The sequence below is a fragment of the Nyctibius grandis genome, chromosome 1 (genome assembly GCF_013368605.1).
Source record: "Nyctibius grandis isolate bNycGra1 chromosome 1, bNycGra1.pri, whole genome shotgun sequence".
NCBI lineage: Eukaryota > Metazoa > Chordata > Aves > Nyctibiiformes > Nyctibiidae > Nyctibius > Nyctibius grandis.
The window spans coordinates 95,069,686-95,091,770 of record NC_090658.1 but is presented as its reverse complement, the minus strand read 5'-3'; the positions used below and the strand labels follow the sequence as shown (position 1 = coordinate 95,091,770).

Sequence of the window (22,085 nt, the reverse complement as noted above, 5' to 3'; positions counted from 1 at the left end):
CAGTAGGTATGTCCACATTACATATGTTTGTGTATTATGAGTATAGATTGTTTAAAAATGATGCTGTGGAGTAGCTTTGGTTTAATACACATTTTTACGATAAAAGCTGCTTAATTGGAACACAAGGCATACTTTAGTTCATCTTGATTATGCAGCTGTCCCCTTATCATTATTTATTGTATACCTGAAAGATGGTATTATGTTAGGCATACCAATTAAATCAAGTTTATTTTATTGTTGCTTAATGTTATGGTTTTATGTGTCTGCAGCTCAGCCCAGTTCCGCTAGAGCACTCGCAGCATTTTGTGCTCCATTTTGTGCTCCATTATAAGGAGTCAATATCTTGGTCGCTGTTGTATAATGCAGATGAGGTTACAGAGATGTGGGTAATTTTTTCACCTTTATCTGCAGTGTGTAATTGGCAGACTAGTTAAAGCGAAAATCATGGCAACAAAACAGTTTTTCCTATTATGTTTGTGCCTTTAAAGACAGACCATACGCTTAAATTTAGAAGGGAAACCATTTGTGGGGTATTTGTTATGTACTATTATTTAAGACTGTCTGAAGATTTTTAGCTGTGTAGCAGTGGTGAATGGCAATTTGTTTCTGTCCTGACAAATCCTTTCATGTGTCCCATCTATTTCAAATATGAAGAAAACTGAGCCCTTGATTGGCCTGGAAGTTAAATGAGTTACAGTCTATTTTGTGTCTTACTCTATTAATTTTTAAAATGTTCAATCTTAGATGATAACGATCTGAATAAAAAATAAATGTCCTGTTGTAAGCAATAAGGTTTTGTCTATGACACTTGCAGAAGTTTCTTCCATTATTAGCCGTGAATTTCATGGGCAAACTTAGAGGTCATGCCTAAGGTATGCAGTTCTGTGGCATAAATGAGTATTACTCAAATGTTGAATTATTTCAAACAAGTTTAGGTTTTGGTTTTATTTTGAGGTGCCTTATAATTTTAAATTGCAGTATAACTTAGCCCCCTTCCCCACATCGCTCTGTAACTTTCCTGTTTCCAAGGGCAGTCAGAAAACTGCATGTAGTGCTCAGAAAGGTAAATTATCTAAAATTATTCACCTCCGTTACCCATGAACACCCCCAAAAGACTTCTTGAAAGCTTTAGAGCTGAGGATTCACCTGTTTGAGCTGAGTAGTTTATCTGTCTCTTGATGACTGGGTGCAGCACACTCTGCTGTTCGTCTGGGTGGAGGAACCCAGAGTTGGCTGAGAGAGACCAGTGGACGTGGGCTCAGGAGCTGGGGGAGGCTCATCCCAAGATCACTGGGTTTTTTTCCTCAGGGAGCAGTCCATTTTGATCTGACTGCAGACTTAACTGTACCCCTTTCTAGGTTAATCCTATTTGGGAGGCCAATTCCTCTAGTTCACGTGTACTAATGCAAAGAATAACAAAGAGATCATCCCCACACTTCTGTTAAAGACAGAAAATTATTGTTATCCCTATCAGCCTGTTGTTGACACTAGTGCAATTCTGGCATGAGATAGAAAAACCCAAATAGCATCCAGGAGTATCTTTTTTCCTCTTGAGACTTAATTTGGTGTTGTGTGCAGCAGTGAAAGCAACTGCTGTGCATTCGGGGGATAGGCTGTTCAGTTGTGTGTAGTTAACAGTGATAAAAGGAGCAATGAAGAGGTAAGAGGCAGAAAAGCATCTTCTGACAGCTAAGAGAGTGCTAGGGGAGAAAGGGATGCTTTTGTGCCAGTAGTGGGCTTGGGGAATTTTCTTTGTTTCTTGAAGATGTCAGGTGCTTGTCCTCAACTTCCAGAATTTGACAACATGTTATTGGCATGAAAGTGGGGACCACTGAATAGCAAGGTGCAGAAACAGCCCTTTTGTGGGCTTGCAGGTTTTTTGAAAATAGGAGATTTTATAGCTTGTTAAAATTACTTTAATGAATGGTTTAAGTTTAGATGCAAGTTTCATGGCTTTAATGGATGTTTTCAGTTTTTTAATAACAATTAATGATTTGAATTGTTTAGGTTTTTTAACCAATAATGTGAAACCTTTGACCTTTGGAATGGAGTTAAATATATGAAGTTTGCAACTGAGAAGAAAACGAACTAAAAAGATGATCATGTGAAGCTAGTGGGGTTTTTTTCTAGTTAGTGGGAACTATTTCCTCTTGACATGTTGCAGACAGTGTCAAAACCAAGGTGAGACTCACCAGAAAGGTATCTTGCTCTAGCTAAAGGTGTAATATGAGCTGCTGCATCAAATGTAGTTGCAAAACATTGGGACTGGCAGGTTGGTGGAGTAGGGTAGTGCTTATGAATCAGATTTACCCTGGTTCTTTCTGTTATCCTGTTTCCTGTTTATATCTAAGGTCCTCAAGGGATCTTACACCACCTCTTAGTTCCCCTTGGTTATCTAATACAGAGCTGTACAGGACAGTTCATGACTTCTTTTGTAATTATTTCAGCAGCTGAATAATTACTCAGGAGCTTTCCACAGCTAGGACCTTGGCAGGGCTGTGGGTCCTCTCACTGCATGAGAGTTAGAAGGCTGGAGAGAGGGCAAGGTCTCTCTTGTGTTGGAAATTTGAAGACCCAGTCCTGTTTGACACTGATGTTAGCCGATCCTGTCCTCTGAGTGCACTTCCAGTATCAGTTTGTGGATTGAGGGGTTTGCATAGGAAACTTGTCACCGGACAGTATCTGTTGTTAGGATGCTGTGCCCTGCTTCTAGCAGAGCTTACAAGGGGTTACTGGTCCCCTCCTTAACACACAAATGGAGCTTTGTTAGTAAGTAGTTATTCTCACTGAGTAACTTGGGTACCACATGTGTTTTGATGGATAATTCTTGATCCTTTCAGTTCCTGTCGGACAATTTTGGCAGTAGCAGCTAGACAGATGACTTCTTTCTGCTCTTGACCTGGTACTATTCCAAATCAAGGAAAGCTTCTGGTTTGGTTCTAAACCTTTTTTCTACCTAACCATTGGTATCATTTCTGTGCTGATATGGGCAAAAATATTACTGATAAAACTCTGTAGCTGCCAATATGCTTTTAGTGGAATGCATTTGCATTTGATGGTCTTCGGTGCAGCCCTTCCTGACACCAATGTATTGCTGTGCAATTTTTGCTAATGCACAGCTGGCCAGCATGCCTGTATTTCTAACAGCATCATACGGTGTGTTATTTTTCTAGAAGATTTTTACAGTGGTTTCTGAGAGACCAGCTGTCCCTTTAGGGAACTGTGAAAAACTTGAATCAACTTTTACAACTCCTGCTTTTTGTTCCACAAACTTCTCTTTTCATGATCATAAAAGAAGAAAAGAGAAGAGATATGGTGATAGTGACAGTAATAGAAAGGAGGTGAAAGAGCTGTGTGTTCTCTATAAAATCTTTATGAAATCCTCTCTTTCTGGAAATACATGCAGGTATATCACCATTTGTCATTAATTACCTCGTTTTAAACAGGATTTTGAGATTCCAACAGAATTACTTCTACAAAACCTGCTTTGTTTGTGTCTTGTTCCTAAGAAGAACCAACTTTGTGATCTGTGCTGCTTTTTTTTTTTTTTTAACAGCATCTTTACAAGTAATTATTCCACAAAAGGAGTGATTCTTTATCTCCAGAGTAAGAGTACCTCCTTAAACTAATTCAGTGTAAGGCATTCCTGCTGTAGAAGTGAGTCTATATAAGATGTTAAAGAGGAAAAGGCCTCTCTCAAAATCCAAATTTCATTACTTAACTGTATGTCCGAAGTATTAAGGTGGAATGCCATATATCATTTTGATGATTGTGATTTAATGCAAAATTAGTGAGATACTGTGGTTTATGTGATTTATTAGGGATACGTCTCCTTTAGAAAAGAGCATTTTGGCATGTTGAGGGTAAAAGAACCTTTTGCTTGTCTGTGTTGTATTATTAGTATGTGCACTAAGGTTTTGCTCTGCTTAAAATGTAGTATTCCCCGTTAGAACAAAGTAGAAAAGAGACTCTCTTTAGTTTGGTAATAAGTGGTGAAAAAATGCTACTAAAGTAGCATTTCACACTTCTAAATTTCTTCAAGCTGTAGAAATTCAGTCTTAACTATTCTCATGCCAGTTCCTTGTAATACTTGTCTACTTATGAGATTATTTTTATTGGCAATTTTTTTTACCCTAAATCAGTGGATTTAGAGTTGTGGGCTGAGATGTATAAAGTGCATAGTGGTAAAGTATCAGTGGCCAAACAGCTAACTTTGACTTTTCTTTGTAATAGTATGTCATGTGAATAAACAAACTATGATAGAAAAGAAGGTATTGATGGTGACTCTCTAATGATAAAAGGCACCTGAACATTCATGAAATGCTGAAATTAAATACCATCTTCTGACCCGTAGTGGAATGTTGGTCCTTCTGCAGCTTCCCTGAATGTAATTTAAAGGAAAATGCTGGTACTGACAAAGCATGTTATAAAGCACAAAGCGAATCTTATTTGTCCTTTTTTAAAAGGCAGGTGAATCAGGCGGCTTTTGCAAAGTAGTCTCCGGAGATATCAAAACGATAAACCAGCAGTGAAAGCCATTTGTAAGACATCTTTCTGCCTCCATTAATTTGTGTCTCTGCTCTTCAAAGGAACTTTGTAAGAATGGAACTTGACAGATGCTGTTTGAGTGATATCTGGGTGAAACTTCTATTAGGAAGATGAGATAATCTGGGGAGCACCTTTCAGGTTCAAAGACAAAGATTTTGGATACCTTACTGTTACTACGTACTACTCTTTCAGTGTGGTTCCATGTATGCCATTTTATTTACAGCTTTGAAGGCAGTTCAATTACTTTCATGGTTCTGTATTTGTAAAACATCTACTTTGATGTATAAGGCAAACAAAGAGTCTTACATCAGTTAGTTGTCCCACAGAGGTGCTGATCCTTTGAGGCTGAGAGAACTAACTTCTTGCTTTTTCACTGGAATTCTTAGATATGAACGGAAAAGTTGTGTGAAATAGATTTTTACAATAAATTTTGCAAAAAATACAATTTCTTTAATGTGTAGCTGCTTTAAGCAGTGGATATAGATAGTATAGTTGAGTTTCTAAGGGTTTAGATGCAGTGGTGGCTTCGACTAGGTATTTTTGCTCTGACACAGGGCAGGAATGTAGTGATACAAGTGGAGAACAGTAGCTTAAAACATAGCTGTAGGTAGATAGATCTCAAGGAGTTTTTGCGTTGTTATCCCTTGTGCTCTGTACATTTCCAAGTGTAACTGACCCGTGTGTCTGAATGGACAGTGTGCAAGGAATGTACAGGAATTGTCTGTGCATTTCAGAAGTATTTGAAAGGCAAAAGAAATATTTAAAAGGCAGCTCTTTCTGTAAGTGCCCCTGATGGATAAATAAATATGTGATGATTTATGATTTACAGTCCAAAATTGAGGAGAACCAAAGGAAGAAATCAGCTTAGTGGTAGCAGGTGATCTGGTGAAATGATGACATAAAATGCCTTATTCAAACCTGTGCTGTGACTATTTCAGTGATACTCAGCACAACTTATTATAGTGCTTAACCTGCACTTTTCTTGGATAACAAGAAAAAATAGTGTTATGAATAATTTTTAGATGTCAAGGCAAGGACAAAAGCATAGGAAGGTGTTTTTTTTAATTATTCTGGAAGTAATATTTTTTCAAGTAAAAAAAATACAGTGAACTACTAAAATTAAAATGGTGTGGAATTAGGAAAATAACCAACTTTGCTAGTTAGATAGGCTGGATATTATTAGTTATTTTTAATTTCAGTTTTTCCTTTTCTGTTGCTAGGTCCTGTGCTGTTGACTGACATAATCATCTAGATAAATATTTTCTTTTTCTGACTCCTATAATGCCTTTTGCCCCATCCTCACTGTTTGTACCAGAGCTGATAAAACTGTCTTCTCCATCTGTCTTGCTATCCACTTGAATCACTTTGAAGCTGTCTGCATAGACCTTTCTGCAGGCTTGAGGCTAAATGTAGAATTAGAACTGCAAGTGCAGCAATACAAGGTATCCAAAACCAGAAACTAACAAGAACCTCAGAAGTTTTATATTTTGAGCACTGGGACTTTTTGATACACTTTCAAGAAATTGTATGTATAAATAACCTCACATGCATTCTTCAGTCATGGGCTTAGGGTTTTTTTTTTGGGGGTTAGGGAGACAGTGTCAGGGTGTTTTTTGAGGTTAGTAGTTTTAGTGTTTTCAACTTTGTCTTAGTGGAGATAACATTTGCATTTAAAATTTTGCTAGGATAAGCCTATTTGAAGTGCATACGATTTCCACAATTATTCTCAAGCACTGCCTGAATTTTATTGTTATAGCTGGAGTGCAGCTCATGTATGTTTTATTCTCACGCTGTGCACAGATGCTTATATTTCTGCTCTCTTTCTTGTGCTCTAGAAATAAAATAATTGGTCTCACTGCTGAGCAGTTTTCAAAGCCAAGAAAATACTGTGCATAATTTCCTAGAGTCATAGTGAAGTTACTTTTTTGTTTTCTGTTTTTCTAATGTGATAGAAATCAAAGGCAGAAGAGAAAATCAAGTTTGGTATTTGAAAATATCAAAACTAGCATTGGCTTTTGCAATTATCCGCTCAAAACCACCAGGGAAGACTTGCAAAGAATACACTGAGCACCTTGCCAAAACTGTATCTGAACAAGATTTTGGATGGAAATTAAAAGTTGAAGCACTGGAAGCTGAAGTTCTTCGATTACGTCGGGAGCTTCTTTTGAACAAGATCTGTCCGAGATTGTGCTTGGAAAATGGTAAGTTTCTGAAATAATTTCTGACTATGTTGCAGTAGGAAGGAAACAAACAGCTTTCATGTTGCCTGCACCATTTCTTGTACCTAGATAATGGAGTCTTCAGTGTACAGCTTCCTGTTTTTCCCAAAGCTCTAAAGTAGTAGAACACTTAATTCATTTATAGTGGGACTGAGCTTGAGGATTTGATGCTTACTCAGAACTTACATTTTTAACCTTCAGAATCAATATGTATCATACAGAATAATTCCAGACAAAATTGTCAATATGAAATGTTACTCTATAACCTCAGAGATACAAGTTCCTAAGAATATTGATGTACCCTATTTACATTTGGAACATGTCTTTAAGACATATTGCATATTTTTTATCACTTTAAAGATGTTTAAAATCAGAATTTAAGCCTAATGTGTTGAAAGCATGAATCTGTAATATGTATAACAGGAAGGTTGGGCAGGCAAAGGATTTTATGTCTGCTATTTCTGTTAATGTATTTAGACTGTGGATACTGTAAATGTTTATTATGACATATGATAAAATATTGTTAGTCTGATATTGTAGGATTCAGGAAGGCTGTTAGTCAAAGAATATGGAAAAGAAAAAAAAAAAAAAAAATGAGCTGAAACAGCAATGTTTCTCTGACTTGTGCATGTGGAGTGACACATTCTCCCTCTGAGAGATCAATGGCACAAGATGAGCTTGGAAATCAGGCAGTGGAGAATGTCTCCAGGCTTTGGGGAGATACTTCTTCTGGGAGATGGAGGTCAAATGCTCTGGGCTGAAGGAGACAGTTCACTGTTGAGGGGATCTGTAAAATAAAAATGTATAGCTAGTTGCTTTATGACTTGAGATTTTTAGAAGGTTCTATGATAGAAAACTTCATGAGGCTTTACTAGAATGCTTTTGTACTGAAACAATAGCTTCTTTATTGCCTTGTTAAAAGATTTCTGGATTCTAACTTTGACTAAAAGGGAGGATGTATTAGAATTTAGCTAGAAGCTCTAATGATGGTTTGTGTTGGTTTGTTTTTTTTTTTATAATAGACCTTTCTCTTTAGAGAAGTGATTTAATGACTATTCATACTTAGTTATTGTTTGTGTGTCTGTTCTCTGCAACCTGTTCCAAACAAGAAGTTTATTTAACAGTAAAAGTAACTTTCAAGCTGCTCTTTGCAACAGGTGTCTTCATGTTGTGAAGAACTGATTGCATATGATCAGGAGAGATTTATTAACATATAATGTCTGAAGAGGATATTCTAATTGTGGATTAAGCAGAACATATCAAACACTAGAAACGAAATTAATTCGTCTGCAACTTCTGTGTTCCAGGTCTAACTTTTTAAAGATTCTTTACCCCAAGCTGTTGAAGTGAGCAATACTGATATCTCACTTGCCAAAGTAAGCTCTTTTAGTTGCGAGATAGGCAGAGAAAAGCAACTGTCCCTGGTGAATAACACCTCTTCCAAAGGATGTTAATTTTCATTGCCCTAGTCACAGAGAAGTTTTTTCACAGACCTAGAATATGATAAATCTTGTCTAATTTTATATGTCTACAGCTGTACTAAATTTTCGGTGCTTTCTTCGTTATCTGTACAGGGAAGTAGCATGCTTACTTTACAGTTTATGGTTCACTTGACCCATTGCGATATTCGCTAATATGGATGTGGTGAATTGTCCACAAAAGAAGTCCCTCTCCATTCTGCCTGGCTTAGAAAAAGTTCTATGATTCCCAAATCACTTCAGTAAGCTGCTCTTTATAGGTAGCTGTTCTTATTATTTATGGTCTCAGCAGCCTGTCCAAACATACCTTGGGTAGCTGACCAAGTCTCATTTTTCAGTGAAACCAAATTTGAATTTCAGTCTATGTTTAGCTAATGGAATCATAAATAGTAGAGATGAGTATGTGGTATCTATAATCCTTCTATATTCCTTCAGTTTCTCCAGGGTACAAACCCAACACCCTACTCATTTGAAGGACTAGTGTGTAGCTGCTTTTCCCTTCAAATGTTTGTTTATATCTATGATTACACTGTTGATAAGCCTGTTAGACAGAAAACCTTTTGACATTTGAAATGTCTGTGGGGGTTCACATCAGCCCCACGTGCCTCACGTGCTGTCCAAGAAAAGCAGGGCATAGTCTTACCCTTCAGTTTCTCTTAACCACTTGGGTGTAAGAGAGCAAAAATGTGTGGAAAATATGAACTGGATCATAGTTTCTATTTCTTCATACAGATTTTTCCTTAACATTGAAAGGACACTTTCAAGCTCTTGGAGTTTGAGATGGCCGTTTTTGGTGATATTTCTTTCCTTTGACTGTTTCTTTTTTTTTTTTTCCTTCCTCCTTCATAAACCTTGGTATGACATGTGAACTCTTCTGATAATGGATTTGAGCCATATGTTATTTTGGAAAGAAGATGTTCTTCATCAGACAGATGTCACTGTTGAGTCAGCATTTATGATTACAGTTACATTGGAGGCAAATGCTTAGTCTCTTGCTTATGAGTGAAGAAGGATCGCTACTAATTCCTGATGGGATATCTGTTGGTGAGATGTGTGCACTCTTCTGGTGACCATGTTGATGATATATATTAAGAGCAGAACACCTGTGGTTGACATTTAAAGGGAGATGGTTGTAGAAGCAAAGCCTACCTGAAATAGGGGCCACTCTACCACTGATGACATCTGCTCTGGGAAAAAATAAAATCCTGTCTTGTGTGTTGTGCCAGTTTTGAGATTTTTTTCAAGCCTTTGGAGATTAGAAGCTAAAGGGTGGCTACTGCTGAGATAAGAAGGCACAACGAGCTTGAATCTATGTTGAAAGGAAAAGTGGTATAAGTGGTGTTCTATCCTGTTCACCTGAAGGCTACTATAGATCCATCAAGCCATTGTTATGGTTTATTGTTGATGGTATATCGCCCAAGTTTACTGCCCAACACCACACCAGAGAAGTTTTCTGTAGGGCCAAGGATAACTGGGCTTGTTCTTATGGCCAGGTAATCTACAGATATCATGGAATGTTTTCTTCCCCCACTCGTTTCTCCAGCCTCGTTTTTGGAGTTGGTGTTTTGCTTAAAACAATGCAAGCTCTTAAAACAATTCAAACCCTCAGCTTTTCTTTGGCTTTCTTGTGTTCTGCTTAACAACTCTATAGATGCAAGAACACCAGGGTTTCACAAAATCCACCACTGGGAAATGTCATGTGGTAAGGATCAGATACTGAATTTGTGTCTGCTGCTGCCTGTTGAGAGCTGAAGCGTTTGAGTCCTTCAGCCAAGGTTCACTTTGCAGCTGTATCTTCCCTGCTCTGCATTCTGAGTGTGAGAGCTTTCCTCTCCCACCCGCTGTTTGTAATAACAACAGTAGGTCTTCAGGAATGATTAGAGACTGCCCATGGAGTTTTATTTCCCTGGTGTGAGAAATTTGTGAGCTCTTTGAAGTAGTGATGCCTGTTTTCCTTCTCCACATAAAGTGGCACAAAGTACATAAAGGAGAAAGAACAAGGTATCCATTTTTAAAGATAAGTTGTCTAAATTATTTTTGTCCCACCTGACTTAGTTCTTTGTCCTCAGAGACCCTAAAAAAGTTTGGGTTTCCTCGCTGAGGGGGAGGAGCATGCTTTGCTACAGGTAAACTGTTTGATAGTATGGGTTGTTACAGTTTAATATGTTATTTATAAAATTGCTGTGGTATATGTTCACTGACTGTGCGGTGTCTGGAAGTTCCGTATTTGACTTAATGTGCAGCTGTCTTTCTGAATACAAGGACACTGGTATTCCTTTTGCATGATGCTGCTTTTGGCTGTATGTCAGCCATCCAAGGAGAAGAAAATCTTTTTGTAATTGCCTGTTCATTATTTTTCACCTTGCCAGTATTGTCCTGACAACTATGCCCAGGGGTAGAAAAAAAAAAATTCACGTTAATCAAAGTTTCTTACCTTTCTTTGATTCAGATTGAAGTTTCACAGAGAAGAAGAGAGAAACTCCTTGGTGATATTCCAGGAATAAGAATATAGTATTTGAAGATTCTGTTGTCAGTTTGCTTTGGAGCTACATGAAAAGACAAAGGGTCTTACAAAGCATTGATGAGCTGATAGATTCATGGATTGAAGCACCTGTCTTCTAAGACAAATTCCGTAGCTGTTATCAGCTCATCAAATCAACAATCATATTGTTTCTTGGCAGCCTCTGTTAGATATCTGAAAAGCCTACAGCTGTTACTCCAATCTAAGGAGGCATAAATGCAATACTCTATCCTTTTTTGCCTAGCATATATTTTAGAGGATAGATGTTTATTGCCTTGGTTGCTTTAGGCTGATATTCTTGAAGGGTTCCAAATCAGTTATCCAGAGTATATTTTTAGCAAAACTTGTATCAAGTATGTATTCTCTCTTCCTTAGCTTAATCTTCAATCTTGGCTCATGTTATTCCCTTCTTATGCAGTGGATAGGAATTTACTGAACTGCTTGCTCCTCTGATTAAAAAAAAATCAGATTCTCACCCCCTCTTTTTTTTTAGAATTAGTTTGTTCTTCCTTTTGTAGATCATTTACGGTAGAACTTCATCTGCCATGCCCTGAAGTCCCTTCCTGTGTTCTTAACCTCCACAGTAGCATATGGCTGCCAGCCCACCCTACCATGGTGTGTCTGTGTGTTTAGGGAAATGCTGAACTCCGAGTCAGAATGTGATTAACATGAATGTCTGATTTTTAACTGTGTCCTGAGGCTGTGTTTGACTTTTCAGGATACTGTCACCTAAATTTTGCTTCCTGTGTCAAGACATTTGAAGCAATCTGTATCTCTTCAGGGAATAAGAGCCAGAGACAAAAAGATTTTTGTATCTCCCTGCTTCACTCCTTAACTTAGTGTGTTTCTTCAGGCATTTAGTTGTACATGTGGAAAAAGGAGCAATTTCCTTTGTAGATCAATATGAATGAAGACACTTTGATCTCCTTTCTTCTTGCTGGAAGCTCAGACTTGCTGCAAAAGCAGAAGCATATAGAATTGGAACCAACACACTCATCAGCTGAAGTAAAACTGATTATAAATGATACACAACTTCAGTTTACGAGCAGCCTTGTTTTGGGCCACAGAATTCAGCCACGTCTTCCCTTTCCACTTCCCTGTAAGTCATGGCTTGGGTGTTTCTTGCTGAGTAGGAAGAGGCAGAAACTCTGGATGCTCAGCTTAAAGCCCCAGGGTTTCCTCAGTAGGCAAAGGAGGGATCAGATAAGTCCTTCTTTGAGAGCAGGAAGAGTGATAGCCAGTCAACATATTTTCTGAATAATTTGATTTCAAGCCTCTGAAAGGGCAAAACTCTCCACTGTTGCTTACATAACTTAACTTGTGATGTTTCCTCTTCCTGCTTCCATTAAAAGGAGCAGTAGGAGAACATAATTGATAATAGATTATTTTTTTAAGTTCATTTTCAAAGAGAAACTAATCAGATGAATTCAGAAAGATCAGACCAAAACATATGTGGATTCCTCAGTGAGTATGTTATCTGCAGCCTCATAAAGAACCCTTCCTCATTAGTGGAGGGAGCAGCAGTCCAAAACAGACTGAATAATAATGATAAAAACATATTAGTCTGTTAGGAGGAATTACTTCCCTCCTCAGAAAGAAGATGAAATGATGTGAAATGTTTACAGCTGCCCTAAATAGCACTTAGCAAAGATTTTAGTTCCTATGGCATGGTAGTAAGATAGAGGAATATAGACCAGAATTTTCCAGTTATCGTGGCATGTTTGTGTAAAAGCTATTTGTGCAGGTCAGCATGTTTGAATGAGCTGCTGTTATAGATTGCTGTGTCCTGTCACCACTTTCTTCCTCCGGGTATTTGGCAGGAAGCAAGGAATGCAAAAGTATGACAGTTGCAGAGGAATTGTCAGCCTTTGAGGGGTATCTTTGGCTTCTTTGTTTTTCCAGCATCCTTTTTCCAAGGTGAGAGGATTCTCCATTGGGCGCAGTCAACACTTAGTTTGATGGCACCATGGAAAACAGATCTGATTATTTTTGTCTGGTGCTTAGGGATGTGATATTTCTGCATAAAGAGATTCTTCCTTCCTCCCTCTGCTCCCCTCCCCTGCCCCCAAGTGGCCTTCTCTCCATACAGACCCATAAGGGCAGCCCTGTCTAAGTGTCATCTCAGCATTTTCTCTAAGGCATGATGGTGTCAGACAGACAGTACTTCAAAAATGAACTGTCATTTGCCATCTGAAGTATACTAGTGTACTCCCATGCTTCCACCAGTGGTACTAATGCAAGTAGGCAGTATTGCAAGTGATGTCTCACAACTTAAAAAGTATTTTATTTTTTTAGGAGAGGAGCAGGGAATTGAGAACAGATAAGTGAGCTGACAAAAACGGATTTAAAATGGTTTAGCACAGATTTATGGGAATATGGCTCTTGGAATATGATGATGAGATAAATCCGTTCCCCATAATAGTAGTGACACAATGGTGAACTTCATAAAAGCTGAGGCCTTTTCAGATAATTAAATAAGTTAATTTGCAATCTGGAAAAAACACCAGCTGGAGTGTAATGATTCATGGAAATCTCAGAGTACTGCTCCTTCCATGGATAACAGGTCTGTTTTGATTGTGGAAACTTTCCCTCTCTAAAAGCAGATGCTGTCTGAGTTATCAGATGGCATTGCTACAGCTGTTCTAAGCACATACTTGGGGCAAAGGAGCCCAGGAAGCACCCTTTTCTTTCCAGGTTTATGTATAAGGACCCTATTCAGAGGGAAAACCAACCCAATTGTCTCAGCAAGAGAAACACTTTGTTATTATTTTATAAATGCGGTGTATAGATCATGTTCCTGATAAGACGCATAGTGATTTTTAGGAATAAGGTTCATAAAAGCACGTGGGATTCATAACGTAGCGTAGATTAATTTCATTTCTTCTGAGTAACAGAATGATAGTTTTTGGGAAAACTGTATATGGTAAAAACTAGTTAAAGAAGTGTGGCCATGTCAATTAGGATCCTCTTGCCTATAAGTCTGCTGTGAGGAGCTAAGGATCAGTCAAAGCTAAGGATCAGTCAAATTTTTCTCTGGAAATACAGAATCACAGAATGGTTGAGGTTGGAAGGGACCAGTGGAGGTCATCTTGTCCAACCCCCTTGTCAAGCAGGGCTACCTGGAACCAGTTGTTCAGGACCATGTCCAGCCAGCTTCTGAGTGTCTCTAAGGATGGAGATTCCACAAGCTCTTTGGGCAACCTTATCCTAACTCAAAGATTTGAGTTCCTCAAGCGGATCTTTGTTTGTGGGCTTCTGGGTGTATAAACACAAAAGCCAAACATTTGTACCATGTTGCATTCAAGAAAAGAGATGTTTTAAGGAATGCGCAGCATAGCTGGTTTCTTAGGGAGTCTACCTCATATCAGCCTTCAGCTCGTTACAGTTGCACCCAGATCATTGCTGTCTGCATTGGCTGATACTTCTTGTCTCTTATGGAAACTCAGTTTGTTTGATGATGCGAAGCATTCGTAATAAAACACAGTACAGGTAGTCTTCATAGGTAACATTAACTCACTTAATATCTTGAAATATCCCCTGTCTAGCTTAGAACTCAAATTTCAGTCATCTCATTGAGATGGTCAATATTGTAAAGCATGTGTTAGAGCTTTTACCGTGAAAGCTGCTTGATGAGCATTAACTGACCCAAATCTGTATGTTCATCACCTGATTATCAATCCTTCCATATCTTTGCTGCAAGTATTCATTATTTGACTTAAACTACAAAAGATTTGTGCTGTCTTCTACAGAAATCCCCTAAAAATGAATGTTTATATCCTTAAAATCCTTCTCAATTCTTACTGAATTCTAAATGTTTAGATGCTTTATGTAAGCAAAATCCCTAACAAATTCAAGTATATGCTTCTAAGCCTTCTGAGAAACTTTAAAATCCTAGCATTGAACAATTAATTTGAGAATTTTAGATATTGAGTCCTATATTCATTTCTGTGAAATTATTCCTAAATGAGGCAAAGTATGTCAGCATGAAATACCTTAGCTTTAAATAGAAGAGCTTTCTTTTCCAATAGAAGAGCTTTCTTTTCCAAGCTGGTTGTAAAATAAACCATGGAAATGCAGAAGCAAAGTGTGGGATACACAGCTTCTAAAATGTCTTTGTTTGGAGAATCCTGGAAGCTCTTTATTATTTATTTGTTAATATACACAAAATGTTCAAATATGTGAGACAGTATTTCTTTGCTTTGATATATACAGAAGTTTGGCTTGGCTCCAGATCAGGACAACAATGGTGTGGTAAACACACAGAAGTGAGGGAGGAGAGAGAGATGTTTTTTCTCAACCAGCCAGCTTGGTTAGTAATGAAAACAGCAGAACAGAGACAGGCTTACACATGAAGAAAAGGTAAAGAAAACAGTTAATATGTGTGAGGAGATTTTTTTTTTTTTTTCTTTTTAAGAAGATAATAAACTTGATTCATCATTCATGGAAAGTACACTTGTAGCAAATCGATGAATGAAGATTAAATGAAGAGCAACAAAGAGTCCTGAAAAATGCAGAAGTGGAGAAGTGAACACAATAGGAAAAAAATATGACTGATTTCACATGTTTTTGTCTCCTTTTAGAAGTTATTGACTGAACACCTACTTGGAAAGCAGAATGCAATATCATCAAAGAGTCTTCTAAGATCGTCTCATTTTTAATTGTCGGAAGTGGAACTGAGCCTGCCAGTTGTAACTGAGTTTTAGGAGAGCTTTAGACGTCTAACGTCATTGGTTTTGATTTTCAAGTGATAATCCATGCGTGTCCTCACAAAGCAAGGGAATATAAACAATGCCTAATGCTTGAAACTGAAGTAATTTTTTCTTTGCAGAGTTCAAATAATCTCTGCCCTTTGTTTCTTATATTTGCCACCTTTAAGCCTGTTTTCTGTTCTGCAATCCCTGTTGCTGGTGTAACTGCAAGTATGTTAAGTTTTTTAAAAGACTTGAAGGCTGTTTTATGATACCACAGCAATTTCATCAGTTGAAGACCCTTCTTCATTTTTAAAATTTTGAACTACATGTAGCACGTGGCCTTTCTCATTCAAACACTGCCTGGGCTGTGACAGCCAGTAGCTCAGGTATCTGAAAAAGCAACTTCCACCACCGCTGCTCCCGCTACATGACTATGACGAATGCTGCCTCTCTTACTCTGCTTTGGGTGGGACGGGGAGCTGGGTCATTCTTTCCGTTGTCTCTTCACAGCTCTGAGAATCCTTATGACCGTACTGCTGGCAACAGGCACTCAAAAGGTGTTTTCCTGTCCTGATGAAGCAACTTGCTCTTCCTCCTCCCTTTCTTGTCCCTGAACTGAGTCTTGGTGTCTGTATTAAGGTGGCTATTCTGAAGTGACAGAATTCACCTGGGAGATGGGTTGGACTTTGGTGTTTGTCAGACTCTGCTTCCTCAGGAGTAACTGAAGACTCCACACTCTAATCATAAGACTTATTGGCATCTTGCTCCCCTGATAAAAGCCTATGTGTTCGGTAGTCCCACAGCAGTATGTGCATTTGAGTTCTTATACTTCACAGAAGTGCCTACAAACCTTGCTTACATACTATGCACAGTATGCAAGTCAGTCCCTTGAACAACTGCTGGTTTTCAGGCCAGACGTTTTCTGCAATGGTGGATATGTGTAGAGGGATGTCAGTTCTTCAGCCTTTGCACCCTGAGGCTCTTCTTGTGACCGTATCTTGCTTTGTTTGGGGAGCACACAATTCTGATTTTCAGCCCAGGATCTTCATGTAGTAAGGAGCTAAAGTCCTAAATAGGAATTAACAGTTTAAATATTTCCTGAATCTGATGTGACATATTTAAGGAGGCTGTAAAATTGCTCATGATCAGGTATTTCATTACTTACATAAAGGCATTGTAAAATTTTGTGGTTAGTTTATCATGTGCACTAAATTTTCATATTTCTTGTTCCAATATATTTATACTCAAATGTTCTTGAAAGTACTGTTTAAAGATGATTTTTAGTGTAAGGCAGGCTTAATGCTGTGGTTTTTTTTTTGTATTTGATAACTGCACAGTGTGAGCATCAAGACTGCTTTCTCATTTAAATAATAGGTAAGTACAAAGTGATTAGTTTACCTTCTTTCAAGAAATAAATTATAAGCTGTTTCTAGACATTTTAAGGGAAATTATGACTATTTCTTGGTGAGTGATTTATTTATTTTTTAAAAGATAACTTCCACCTCTTCCTCAAATGGCTAGAACATATCAATGACTGAACATTTTTAAAATGTTTTGTATTATTCGTTGAACTGGAAATACGCTGCTATTGGGGCCTCACTATAACAGCATTTTCTGGAAGTTGATCATGGGACAGGAGTTTGATAGCTCAGTGAGCAGGAACCTAAGCATAAATGCAACATTGTCTCCTACTGGTAGGAGTGTTTCATTGTATATGTTACCAATTTTATTTGGGGACAGTCTTAAGTTTGGTACCTACGGATATTTCTGTATTATTCTTTTCTTCCTTTTTTTCTATTCTTTCCTTCTCCTTTCTTTCACCTCTGCTAATTTTTTTTCCTTCAACAGGAGAATCAGCGAACATACATATGTGTTTTTGCATGTAGTTCTGGTTTTGCTTCTTTTGACTCCTGGTGCTACATCCTTGTGAGCAATTTTCATGTTGCCCGATGGGATTAAAAACAGGAACAAAATATCCATCTAGTGAAACTCACAGTAGAGGGATTCCTTAGAAGGGCTTATTTTCCTTAAACAGCACCAAAAACAACTTTCAGGTGTTTTTCTTCTGGAATGTCTTGTGCTCAAAACCCTAGGGAGAGAAGACATGAAAGACTGATGCCTGTTTTTGTTAGTCAGAGCATGGGAAGTGTGCTTTGCTTCTTTGCCTGCTTTCAAAGTTTGGGTACCCAGGGTGTTTGGGAACAGTGTTAATGTATAAAATGCTAGTCTGGCCTTACCAGCCCTGCTTTTCCTACCTTCTGGAAATGTCTGTTGATTTCCCTACAGTTAACCCTTTCATTGTGAGTCAGTTGGTACCAATCCTGTTCAATTTTGAGTATGTCTGAATGTTAAAGGCATGAAACTCAACAATAAATAAATAAACCATGTTTCCAGTTTTGATCTCAGTAGTAGTACCCTCATTGGATGATCTGGTGTGTTTTGAGAGACTGAAGTAATGGTCAGAATTCAGTTTGAAATTGTATATTTAATGAAGTCTGTATAAACTTTTTTGAGTAGTGTTTCATTAGTGTACAGAATACTGTAGATTGCTGCCTAGTCATGTTTTCTGTGTGAAAAATGCTTTTTTTTAACTTGCCATGAAATATAACATTTATTTCTCGTCAGACCAAACTATCTATAAAATTTTATTCATTTAAGAATACAAACACAGAACAGTATGGTATTGCTTTGGATCCTTGTGGAAAATATGAACAGTATATCCATGTTTTTTAAGAGTGAGAGGAGAAGCAGTTTGTGACTGTGCCCCAGTAAGCAAGGCACAGCCAGGAGCTGGTCAGCTGGGGTTCTAGCCTTGCCTCGTGGCACTGAGATGTTTACATGTGTTGGTCTTCCACTTCACTGCTCTAATGTCTCTTGCTTCTTTTGACTGTAATCTTTTGGCATAGGTAGCACATAGCACAGGAGGAGTCTGTTGTCACCTAGTACTGAGTTTGTGCCCAGAGGCACTGACTTAAATGTATCTAACGTGTGAAACAGGATGAAAGAGATTCTACAATGGTGTATGAAAAAAAATTTTTAATAGCATGAATGCAGTGTATACCTTCTGCAGTGTAGTTTGTGTGTTGAAGAAGATGGGGTGAGAGATTAGTGGTGACTAGAGAAATTTTTGATTTTGAATGTTTTTCTTTGTTAAACAATAAACAGCTCAAGTGTAATGTTATGTACAACTTTGATGCTGTCAGAATTCCTTACCTGACCTGGGGAGACAGAGTACAAGTAAAGGAGAAGGTCTTATTTGATGCATTTATAGTAAGAGACCTTCACTGTCTTTTAAAAGCAGTCTGAGTTCTTGAGAATAGAAGTAGTGAAAATGTTTGGGGGGCCAGAAATTTACATCCATTTTCTTCCCTGCGAGTTAACGAGAGCATAGATGTCCACTTAAATTATATGTGTGAAAACTTAAAACCATCAGGAATTTAAAACTCAAAATTGCTGGTCATATTACTGTGAGCATAAAACATCTTGTTCACAAATAGACACTACCTTCTGAAAGTTTTTACTTTAAAAATGTCACCTTCTTCCACAGCTAAATTCCAATCATGGGAAGTTCTTGGGGGGCAAGCATACATGTGTATTATGCGATATTGGCGTGGAAGCAAAAGGAGAAAGGAAATACTTACAGAAAAACTTTCTGTAAGCATGTATTTAAGTATCACACAAACGTAACTTTTGCGTTTGTGTTTCAGGAAAACCAGATGCCTCTGCTGAAACTCTTCCGGATCAGGAGTCTATAAACCGTATGAGTTACTCAAGCCAGCTAGAAGACTCTGGATGTGATGTGTCTAATGACTACACATGCAGTTCTTTAGGCATAGCTTCTGATTTTCACCGGTCTGAGCATAATGTCAACACTTCTAAATGTTGGTTGGAAAGAGTTCTCCCATTGAATCTTTGCTGTACTAGCAAGGAGGAATCTCTGACTGCTCCAGTGCAATTTTTGCAACATCTACTTCAAATAAGGAAACTGTCAGAAGGAGGAATTCTTCAAGCAGATTTCGGAGAGTTTGAGAATGATTCTTTCACTGTATGCAATTCAGTGTCGCAGTTGCTTGATGGACTGACTGTTTTTTACAACAGTCCTAAATTTCCATTTTCGAATTTTCTTACTGAAGCAGTTTGTGTTTTGATCAGTTTAATAACTGATACTAAGTTATCTAATCATGTTTTGAAGAAGTGTTTCAAGAAGCTGGAAGAATTTAAGAAAAATCTAATCCAGATTATTTTAAGAAACAGCAGTGTCAATAGGGTAAGTTTAAAGCATCTTCGATCTTTCCTACACCATTTCAGTATACTGGAATATTCTCCTGTTTTTATGCCCTTTTAAAATATTAGTTTGTCTTATTATATTTTGAAGGGTACTTCTCAGAGATTTTTGTGATTCTTCTTTTTTGTTTTGTGGAAAATAAATGCTCTAAAGCATTTGAAAAAGTTCTTGCTCATGCCTGCAAGTTCTTCTAGTCTATTCCTGAGTATAGGACTTTTAAAAACTGCCAAAAAGGCAGATTAAAACAACTTTATAGGAAATATGAGATAAAAACACATTGTTTCTCTTACTATATGAAGATGTATTGTAGATATTCACAAAGTAATGACTACAATTTTTTTATTCTTTCTTGTGCACCTAGATTCAATAAGTTAGTTTGCTTCAGAAGATCTCTGTCACTCTCTAGACATTTGCAAATTTGTGTTTTAAAAATAAATCACCAAATAAGTGAAGAATTCAGAAATAGCATGTCCCGGGCACAAACAGTAAATAGAACTGAATTGCATTTTGTCTGTATTCATCATTTTGCATTATTCCATGCATCATCTTGTTAGTTTCCTCATTCAGCTGAAATATCTCTCGTCTGTCTTTACAAGACTTCCCGTGAGTAATGAATGCCATTGTCTGTTTTAGGATTTTTGGTTTTCATTCTGTCTTTTAGAGTAATTTGGAACAGACATGATGGTGGAATTGTTTGAGACTTAGACGTACTACTTTAGCATCCACATGTATGTAACTACACTACCATTATAATAAATGAAGATTGTATCCCTATAATCCATGGAGCCTAAAGAATGTTGACCAGGTGCTAGGTCCCTATTTTAGGATGAGCTCTAAAGTTGCCTTTAGCAAAACGAGAGCCTAGACATCTGCTACAGATGTACCCATTTGTCTTAATTTAAAATGAATCCCACTCACTGTGTATTAAGTATTTAGCCCAGAATGTAAATATAAAACAAATTTTATTACCAAACTAAGGGTGAGGGTGCGGGGGGGGGGGGCAGTGGATATGCCTGTATTTTGGTTAGAAAGCATTCAGAAGGAAATCTTCATATAGTGAAGCTTTTCCAGGACTACAGCCTTGTGTCCCTAATACCAGGATGCTTTCTATTTCAGTGTCACCATGGTGTGATACTTAGTTTTTAATTAAAGGTGTCCCTGGCCAGTGTTTTGAAAGCACGTAAGCATACATACCATTTGTGTGGTATCAGGAATAGTCATGCAGGTGTGACTCCTTTTATTTTTTTGTGTGATTACAGAATACAGAACAAAGAAAACTTGAGCAGGCATTCATTAAGGACTTCTTTATAGTTGATGATGTCCAGTGTTCCCACCTGTTCCCCTCCTCTACCCGAACGGGAAATTAACATGTAATAAAAATAATGTTAATTGTAGGAGAGCAACCAAGAGGTTATCCAGAGAGGGATTACTTGTTGATTGGAGGAACCTGGCAAAGCTTAAGAGAGAGATGTCACACCTTAAATGAGAGAAAATATCATGATAGATCAGGGATGTTTCAAGTGCTTTTATAAATCATTCAGGAAGGGAGGAATATGTCCACATAATTTGCAAGTGGCATCTTTTTTCTGAATAACTTCACTGAAACAGATGGCTTTTTATGAGATGTTTTATATCTTGCTTCCACCAAAATATTGACTTAACGGTCGTTCCTATTGGCAGCCATTACTTCAATCAAACAGATTCAAAGAGTTTAAAAATTGTATAAACCAATTATTAAAGGATGATCGTGGTAGTTTCCAGATTTCTAGGGAAAAAGGGAAAATTTTGTGTGTAGTAATTGCAATGTTTATAAAGATTTATTGAAAAATCCCTTTTAGAGGTTTGGTTTCCTTTAAACTGATTTGAATATGGAAATAAATATGTAGAATTCAGAATTAGTAGTGGAAATTGTATAACTAAATTTTCATGTGCTATGTACCAGATATCTCCTAGGAAAACTTTATGCTTCAGTTTAAATCATCACTGTTTACTCAAGTGGTGATTAAAATATCAAGATTATAGGTTTAAAATAAAATTACCATTAATTACAAGGCTGTCATCTGGAAAGAGTGGCAAACTGTATGAGTTCTGGTTCTAGGAGGATGCTTAAATCACTCTAGTATAAAAACATTAGGAATTTTGTTGTATCTAACCTTACTAACTGTCAAAAAGCATTTGTACAGACGGCTACCAATGCAGCTATAGTATTTGACACAACTTTCCCTTTGCCGCCATCCTCGCCTATAAAACTGTCAGGAGCTGTCAAGGAGGACAAAGGACTGTGAGAAACACCTTCAAAAAGTGAACAAAGAGAGAAATGGCTGTGGATTACACTTAACACCT

At 37.6% G+C, this 22,085-nt stretch overlaps 1 protein-coding gene across 1 annotated transcript in view; it reads left to right on the top strand.

Moving 5' to 3' along the window:
* The window catches only part of MEI4 (meiotic double-stranded break formation protein 4), an 84,672-nt gene that overhangs the window by 3,415 nt on the left and 59,172 nt on the right, over positions 1-22,085 (top strand). The window contains exons 2-3 of the mRNA XM_068415255.1: positions 6,501-6,749; positions 19,165-19,724. Coding sequence (XP_068271356.1) covers positions 6,501-6,749; positions 19,165-19,724 — 809 coding nt within the window. The remainder of the gene's footprint in view (positions 1-6,500; positions 6,750-19,164; positions 19,725-22,085) is intronic.